The 9,169-nt window shown below is 57.3% G+C and overlaps 1 protein-coding gene across 1 annotated transcript in view; it reads left to right on the top strand.

The window, feature by feature from the left end:
- The first annotated feature begins 217 nt into the window (after positions 1 to 217).
- Positions 218 to 9,169, top strand: part of SCIMP (SLP adaptor and CSK interacting membrane protein) — a 21,030-nt gene continuing 12,078 nt past the window's right edge. Inside the window, exon 1 of the mRNA XM_049637204.1 lies at positions 218 to 361. Within this exon, the coding sequence (XP_049493161.1) occupies positions 341 to 361 (21 nt within the window). The 5' untranslated portion in view covers positions 218 to 340. The remainder of the gene's footprint in view (positions 362 to 9,169) is intronic.

Here is a 9,169-nt window from a genome sequence, read left to right as displayed (position 1 = left end):
GGCTGGTGTGCGGGGACCCCGCGGCCGCCCCGGCCACACTGCCCAGCCCGCCCCCGGGGCTTGACCCCCCACGACCAGGTCGGTCCTCGGCGGGGCCTCGCAGGAAGCGATCGTGCCCCCTGGAAGCGTCGGGACCAGCTCCCCTGGAAGGGGGTGGGCTGCCTGCCATGCGGGCGCCTGGGCCTCCCCCACCTGAGGGCTGAGCAGGAAGGGGAAGTGTGGTCTGGCTGGGGCTCACTGCTCCGGGGTGGGCGGGAAGCCTGTGGGTGAGGAAGGCCTCTCCCCAGCTGTGCCTGAGCCACCACACTCGGGCCCCTGCTGTCCCCTCAGCCGCTCGCAGATGGACACGCTCGCCACCCAGGTAAGCATCTGGGCTTGGGGCACCCGAGCGGCCGCCTGGCGAGGGCTGGGGTTGCAGCTCAGTCTGCGGCTGGGCTCGGAGGGTCCCCTCTGCCCCTCACGGGCTGGGGGACCTCAGATCCCTGCACCCGTCTGCAGGGTGCATTTCATTTCCCGGGGGTATGTTGGGGCGGGGGAACCTGCCTATCGGGTTGAAATGACACCCGGACGGGGACAGAGACGCATAAACGGTACACAGGTGGTTCCCCCTCTCTGGATTCTGAAGGCGACTTTCGGTGCCTGATAAGCGAGAAGACCCGAACGGGTCTGCGTCGGGGACGGGGTGGGCGAGGGGGTGACAAGGCAGGTCTCGAGCTGCATCTTGGGACTCTGGCAGGAAAAACCTAGAACTCCAGCAGCCTTGACATCTCTGTGCCCCCGTCTCTCGTGTCTAGCGATCTGTAAGGCATCCTGTGTGTTCCCGTGGCCGCGGGTCGAGCTCGGCTGCGCCCCGGGGTCAGATCCCCATGTGGCGAACGGCCGCTGCCCGCTGGGAAATGACCTCCGAGGCCTCCTCGTGGTATTTCCAGTTCTATCTTGTCTCGCATCGCTTGTCCTGAGAACCGCTCCCGCGCCCTGCCCTGAGCGTGGTAAGGACAAGGCCTGGGGCTTCCTGTTTTGTTTTTAATTGTTTTTTGTTTTATCTTTATTTATGTTTGAGAGAGAGAGAGAGAGAGCAGGGGAGGAACAGAGAGAGAGGGAGACACAGAATCCGAAGCAGGATCCGGGCTCCGAGCCGTCGGCACGGAGCCCGACGCGGGGCCCGAACTCACAGACCGTGAGATCGTGACCTGAGCCGAAGTCGGACGCTTCACCGACTGAGCCCCCCAGGCGCCCCATTTCTTGTTACACTTTAGGACCCTTCCCTCCACCCCTCCTGTCCTCAAAAAACTGGAAAACTCCAGAGAAATAGGGGAACAATGGCCCCACATTCCGCCACTTGGGAAAAGCCATGGCAGAGCCTCGCGTCTGGCCTTCTAGTTTTTTCCCAGGCGTCGACACTGTGAAACATCACCGTTGTCTCGTTTTGACGTGAACACATGGTAGAGGAAATTCGGGCCTCGCTGCCGTCACCCCCACCCACTGACCACACCAGTGCCGTTGCCAGACAGCCAGCAGGTGACAGGGCTCCAGGGGCCCCCCCCACACTCTCAGAACCAAAGAAACAAGAAAGCCAGCAAGGGCGCAAGACAATTTGGTTGGACCCAAGGAAGGACTTCTGGGTTGCAGACGTCCAGGGATGACTCAGGAAGCCTGAGTACTCCGCAATTCCGGAAGGTTCTGCGGAAGTCAGACACAACACATAGAACGCCGCAGAGACGCCCGAAAAGCCACCTGCTCAGGAAGGGGAGCAGAGCTCTTGAAAGACGTGATGCGTGAGGTCTGGAAAACGTGTTCCGTTCACGCTTCACAGGGAGGCTGGGTGGTAGAGGTGAAAAGGAGTCTTTCCCTCGGAACCGAGATGGGGTCTCTGTGCTTCGTCCCGGCAGACTCGGGCCACACGCGCGGGCGACCCGCACACAGGTGGCTGGCCGGGGTGTCCGCACGGGCTGCGTGTGGCTCTTCTGGCGAAGGGGGGCGCCCCGAAGCTCCCCCCCGGGGCTGCTTTTCACGGGGTTTTCTCCCCACTGCTTGACTGCTTCATCCGAGCCCATCGAGGGGCCCTTGTGCAATTTTCTCCCAGTCCCACGCTGCCTGCTCCCTGCTTATTTGCGCCAAAGCCAACATAGTTCTGCATTTAAATTTTACTTCCTTTGGATTACTGGTGAGGCTGGATCACTAGAAATGATATTACGGAATCAGAGGAGATGTCTGTGTGTTGTTACTGTTTGCTCCCCCGCACAAACCTTTTTTTTTTTTTTTTTTTTGGTAAGTTCATTCGTTTGTTTATTGAAGCGGACTCGACACCCAACGTGGGGCTCGAACTCACAACCCCGAGATCAAGAGTCACACGCTCCACCGACTGAGCCAGCCAGGTGCCCCTTAAAAACTTGTAACAAAATCTATATATACTGTCAGCGGTCATGTGGAAGGATCTGTTTCACCACAGCTGCGCCAGAACAAGGTTGATGATTTTTTTTTTTTTTTGAGAGAGAGAGACTGAGAGTGGGAGCCAGGGAGGGGCAGAGAGAGAGAAGGGGACAGAGAATCCCAAGCAGGCTTCATGCTCCGCGCAGAGCCCAACGTGGGGCTCGATCCCACGACCGTGAGATCATGACCTGAGCTGAAATCAAGAGTCGGATGCTTCACCGACTGAGCCACCCGGCGCCCCTTCACCATTTTTAATTTTTGCTTGCATATAGGCGTGGTTTCTTTTTTTAAATTTTTTTTAATGTTTGTTTTTGAGAGAGACAGAACGTGTGTGGGGGGAGGAACAGAGAGAGGGGGAGACACAGAACCTAAAGCTGTCAGCACAGAGCCCAATGCGGGGCTCGAACCCACAAACCTGAGATCATGACCTGAGCCGAAGTCGGAGGCTTAAGGGACTGAGCCACCCAGGCGCCCCCGGTGTAGTTCCTAAGTCCGGGCAGAAAGATATGTCAGTGGAGCGACCCACTATGATGGGTGAGAACGAATGAACAGGGTCGAGTCCTGTTACGAAACCCGCGGGACACGAGCCCGGCCCAAGGGCTGCACGGCTCATTCTTTCTTGAAATTGTTTAATGAGGTATAATTAACACCAGGGAAACGTGTCTGTCTCAGATGCACAGTCAACACGTTGGGCAACAGTCTACACCTTGCCTCTTTCATTTCCTGCGTCCAGGACTCCTCATCTGTGCTGTCCTGGGCATTGGGAATCCGCGTTTTACGTTTCTGGATGGGGTCTCACTGCGCGAACATCCCAGCCTGTCTTCCCATTCCTCTGTCGAATTCCGTTCTGTCGGTACACGGTTTTACTTGTCTTGGGCTGGGGTCAGTGCGTATGACACGACACCCCCAGGTGCTAAGAATCCGAGCGTGAGCGGGGCAGAAGGGAGAAGAATTGAAAGAAAGGGGGAAAAAGGCTGAAGTTAATTTTAATAACACATTGCACTGAACCCAACACATCAAAAACACCCTTCCCGCACGTAATCCATATAAACGTTAATTAATGAGATCTTGCATGTTCTTCCTTCCACACTAAGCATTTTTCTTTTTACGTTTATTTATTTATTTTGGAAGAGAGAGAGCAGGGGAGGGGCAGAGAGGGGGGAGGGATGGGGAATCCCAAGCAGCCTCCACGCTGTCAGCACAGAGCCCGACGTGGGGCTTGATCTCATGCTCTATGAGATCATGACCTGAGCCATATCAAGAGTCGAACGTCCAACCCACTGAGCCACCCAGGCGCCCCCACGCTAAGTCTTTGAGAGCCAGCAGGTGCCCCACAGCCTCGTGGTCTCGGGCAGGGCTGGCCTCGGCCAAGGGGATTAGCCCGGAAGTCCTAACTCCAGGCGGCGAGCAAGGGGCGGGGCCCCATCCTCCCGCGGAGCTGTGTGGGACCTGCCTCGTCCCACGGAAACTTCCCCGAAGCCTCTCCAGCCTCCTAGAACCCCCTCCCCCCCCCCCCCCCACACACACACGTTCTCCCCACCTTTTGGGACTCATGACTACTTCAGATCATTCCTTTCTCGTGAGAAAAAGTCGAGTTTTTCAATCACGCAGGACTTGAGCAGTAGCGTGGGTCTTGAAAGAAACACAGGGGCCTCGCACCCAGTACTTTTCAGGAGCGAGGCTGGATTAGGGGCGAAAATGCTGGAGCTCCTCAGGGGTCAGAGAGACGTTTCGGGAGACGTGTCCTGCATGTGGACGAATGCATGGCTCTCATGTCGTCAGCTATTTCTTACGCTACAGAATTTGGTTAAAAAAAAAAAAAAAAAAAACACGAAAAAAAAACCCAGGAAGAAGCGAGCGTGGAATCAAGCCAGTCTCCAGAATTCCCAGCGGGGGTTGGACTGGGACTTCTGTCGCCGACTCCCTGGAAATGCCTTTTGGGGAAGTGAGAGCCGGGCCGGGTGGGTGCCTGGCCTCAGTGCCTCCCCCGCGGCGAGGGCGAGGATGTGCGTCATGGGACGAAGGCAGAGAAACCCGCGCAGGCGGGCAGGGTCTCGGCTTCCCGGGCAGCGCCCGATGCCCGCGGCCGGTGGCAGGTGCGGAGCCGGTGGCGGCTGGCGAGGCCAGGCCAGGCCAGGCGGCTGGACGGTTAGGGGGCAGACCCCAAACCGCCCTCCCGCCTGCATCATCGGAGGCGGAGCGCACCTGTAGGGCCGGGAGAGAGGCGGCAGTCACGTTCACGTGCTCGCAGACCCGCACCCAGCGCCTACTGCGTTCCAGGTGACGGAGACAGTGGCAGAGAGACGGGCCCCGCTCTGGGTGGCGGAGCTGACTCGCCAGTGTGGACCGCCGGGGACAAACGTCCGGTAACCCGCCGGAGTCACGGGACGTGGGCTCACGCACGGGTCTGCCTCCCCCGCCCCTGCCCAGCACCCAGCCCCGGTCGAGGCAACCTTTCCTTCCTCGGCCTCAGTGTCCCAGCTTCTCTTGCCTTCTGGGTTTTCATCACCCTGACGGTGGAGCACCTCCCCCACCCCCACACACACTTAAGCTGTTATCAGTTACGGAGGTCGCAGTGTGAATGAGATTCAGAGTGTGTCCTGAGGGCAGGATGACTAAGGAGAAAGGGGAAGAGGGAGCAAAGAGCACTGAGATGGGGGGGGGGGTGACTAGGTGACTAGCAGGAGGAGGAAGCCTGGATAAGACGGTCTTTGTTCCTAAATCGCATTCGGTTATATCCTCTGAGGACTCTGGACAAGATCCTAGGATGCCCCTGCTCTGGCCAATGCCTGAGGGAATTCAAGAAAGGAACCCAGTGCCCTGAGGACCCAAGGAAGTCATTCACACCCTAGTAAAAATCAGTTTCTCTTCCTCAGAGTCTGGCACACCCAGGCAAATGAGTTTGAATGGAGAGGAAGTGGGGAGAGCGGGGAACTTGGCAGAGAAGTGACTTGTCGATGATGGAATTTGGGGCATTATGAGAAGCATCTCGGGCATTTGGTTCGGGGGCTTTTTTGGTGCCTTTCCCTCTCCCACCAGTGCTGCTACCGCCTCTGACTGTGGGGCTCCCTCACCTGCCCCAGCTGGGGGGCTCTGCCAACTGGCCCGACGGACGTCCGTCCCACCCGGAGGCTGAGCCCCCCCGCCCCCCCACCACTGGAGCGCTTGTTAAAAATGCTGATCCCGAGTCCAACACTGGACCTACAGATCAGAACTGGGGGCAGAGAAGGGGCCTGGGACTGGCATCTGTGCTTTCACACATTTCCCAGAGCCCCCGTTTGGGGCTCGCGAGTTAGGGTCCTGGAGTCCCAAAGACCTGGGTTTGGTTTCTGGTTTTCCCGCTCACTGGCTCCGTGCCCCTGGGCCAGTAGTTTCGATCTCTGAGCTCCCATGGTCTTATCTGTAAAACGGGGTGGTAACCACAAGCCGCCGTGCAGGGGACTGAATGAGAGGGGCGCGTAGGGCACCGGGTAGCACACGGTGAGGGTGACTTTTCTGAGACGCATTTTCCTACCGCGGTTGTAATTACGCCGAACAGGGCACGGCTGAAGGCTGAGGTCTTGCCCGTGCTGGAAGCTCTTGAACGAGGGTTCCGCTTTCAGTTCTGTTATGAAAAGAAACATTTACCAGCTTGGCGGCAGCCTCATGGGGTAAAATGACCACACGGCCTGGCGTCAGACTGCCCTGAGCTGAAATCCTAGCTAGTCCCTTGCTGGCTGTGTTACCTTGAGCAAATCGCTTAACCTCTCTGAGTTCAAGTTGTTCACCTGCAAACGAAGCGTGAGAACTAACACCACCCACTCGGGGAAGGTCATCATCAGGATTAAGAGATAACGTGTAGATCACCGGTTCTCAACCTCGGCCCGCCGTGTATTAGACTCATCTGGAAATTTTTATTACAACAAAGAAACAAACCCCCCAAGGGCCAGGCCCCACGGGTCCCGCAGGTCAGTTAAATCAGAGTCTCTGACCCGGGGCAGACAGACAGACAGCTCGGGTCGTCCACGTGCAGGAGGAGGCGGGGGAGGAGCTCAGAGGGAGACGTGGCTACGGAGGAACCACCCCGCGGGGCTCGGAGACGGAGGAAGGGGCCACGAGCCAGGAGCACGAGTGGCCTCTAGAGGCCCACAGAACCAGGCAGTGGCACGTCCTGGGGGTGGACACAGCCCTGCCCACGCTTGGATTTCTAGCTCCGTGACGGTGGCGTCCGGGACTCGTGACAGGCCCCGCACTCCTGCTGTTGTATGCCCCTGTGCTCCTGCCCCTGCCCGGGGGGCTCCCCTCTCGCCCCAGTGGGGGGGCGGCCACCCCAAAGACGCTTTAGTCCAATTCCAAAACGTTTAAGTTACTTTCGATTGCTGAGCACAGTTGGTAAAACGTGGCTGATTGCAAAGCTTCGGTTTCTGACTCAAAGCAGCTCACTTTGCCCCAGTGGGAGTGAGTGGAGGAAGGGGTGGGGGCCGCCTCCGCACCCCTGCACCCCACCCTGTGCCGAGGACAGCCAGACAGACGTTTCTCCACGGGGAGTCTCCCACCAGTGGCCTTTCCTGCTGAGGTACTTTGCGGTTTTGGGTGGAGACTCCACGCCCGGCCCGAGAGGTCCCTTGAGAGGCCCCGCAGCGTCTGCGGGCTGGTGGCCGACGCCCTGGGCCCTGCGCTTCAGCTCCGGGGAGGCCTGCGCCCCACGGTCCCGTCCGGGCGGCCGACACAGGTGGCCTTCAGCTCCCACACTTTGCGGGGCGTGAGCTCGGTCCTGCCGGCCACCTGCACCCGCTCCCCGCGGGCTGGATCCCCGCCGTCGCTGCCCAGAGCCCGTCCGTGTCCCCTCTCGGGCAGCACCACGGCCACTGAGCCGGCCTGGAGCCCAGAGGACACCCAGCGGGGACAGGACGGGGTTCTCTCGGGACCCTTCTCACTCAGCTGCCCTGTCCCAGAAAGACAAGCTCGTCTGGGTTCTGCGGAGAAGGCGTCTCAGAGCAGTGCTGTTTGTCTGGCCCTGGGCTGTGGGGGAACTTGGGACTCTTATTCCCACTTGTGGGCCCCGATCCTTCATCCTGGGGAGTCCCGTGGCCCCCACCGTCTCACCACCATGGCTGTGCTCCTTAAAGGAAGGCGTCCCGAACCCCGCTGGGCCTGTCCCCGATGACCCGGGCATCGTACGGACACCAGCAAGGAAGGACTGGCACCTAGAGGGAGAGCATTCAGCCTCCTTCCTGCCGGGTGACCTTGGGCAGGCCGCTCAAGGACGCAGTTAGCGGACAGATGAAAGCACCTGCAGGCTGCGTGTGCACGGATCACACTCCAAACATCTGCTGGCAAGGCGCCTGGGGGGCTCAGTCGGTTGAGCATCAGACTTCACCTCAGGTCACGATCTCACAGTTCATGGGTTCGAGCCCCAGGTCGGGCTCTGTGCTGACGGCTCGGAGCCTGGAGCTGCTTCGGATTCTGGGTCTCCCTCTCTCTCTGCCCCTCCCCTGCTCGCACTCTCCTTCAAAAATAAATAAACATTAAAAAAAAAAAAAGGAAGAAACATCGGCTAGCAAAGCAAAGCCATGCCACACGTTTGTAAGAACAGAACTGCAAGATATGCATCCACTGCGTGGTTCTCAAAAGTGACCCAGGTTTCACTTTTCTGACATCATCCTTCTTCCCTGCTTCTCCAGGGAACTGAGGAGAAGGAAACTTCTTTGAACTTGAAATCGGAGGAGTAGCTTTTCATGGGAGCTACGCTAGACAGTTAATTGACTGGGTTGTTTTTTTTTTAATTTTTATTAAAGTAAATACACAGTTTTTTTTTTAATATTTACTTTCTGGGGAGAGGGCAAGCAGGGGAGGGGCAGAGAGAGGGGGACAGAGGATCTGAAGTGGGCTCTGTGCTGACAGGCTGACGGCAGAGAACCCGATGTGGGGCTCGAACTCCTGAACCGAGAGCCAAAGTCGGACACTCAACCAACTGAGCCACCCAGGCGTCCCAGTAAATACACATAGTTTAAAAATAATAATAATAATAATAATAATAAAATTAAAACAAATAAAAATCAAGTGATTCGGAGGATTCACGGCAGAAAATTGCAGCCCCCTGTCTCCCCACGTCCATCCTTCCACCCCGTTGTGCTCTCGGATGCAACAGCTTTGAGCTCTTGCGCCCTGGTGTTTACTTTTATAGCCCTAAAGAGTATGTTTAGTTGCTTTTTGGAGAAATCCTTCAAGATTAAGAAAAAAGAAAAGGTAGAAAATATGGAGGACAAACTAGACAAAAGAACAAGGAGATGCACATTTGAGTATGAGAAGAGAGAATGAGAAAATGGGGGGGGAGAATATTCTGTCTGTTCATCCGTCTGTCCATCCTTCCTTCCTTCCTCCCTTCTTACTCCCTCCATCCTTCCTTCCTTCCTTCCGTCCTTCCTTCCTTCCTCCCTCCCTTCTTACTCCCTTCCTTCTTCCTTCCTCCTTCCTTCCTTCCTCCTTCCTTCCTCCCTTCTTACTCCCTTCATCCTTCCGTCCTTCCTCCTTCCTTCCTTCCTCCTTCCTTCCTTCCTCCTTCCTTCCTTCCTCCCTTCTTACTCCCTTCATCCTTCCTTCCTCCTTCCTTCTTCTTTCTTCCTTCCTTCCTTCCTTCCTCCCTTCTTATTCCCTTCATCCTTCCTTCCTTCCTGCCTTCCTTCCTCCTTCCTTCCTTCCTCCTCCCTTCATCCATCCTTCCTGCCTGCCTTCCTTCCTCCTTCCTTCCTTCCTCCTT

This window comes from Panthera uncia, chromosome E1, assembly GCF_023721935.1.
Source record: "Panthera uncia isolate 11264 chromosome E1, Puncia_PCG_1.0, whole genome shotgun sequence".
Lineage (NCBI taxonomy): Eukaryota > Metazoa > Chordata > Mammalia > Carnivora > Felidae > Panthera > Panthera uncia.
Note: the sequence above shows the minus strand (reverse complement) of the source record. Positions and strands in the feature narration are given on the sequence as shown.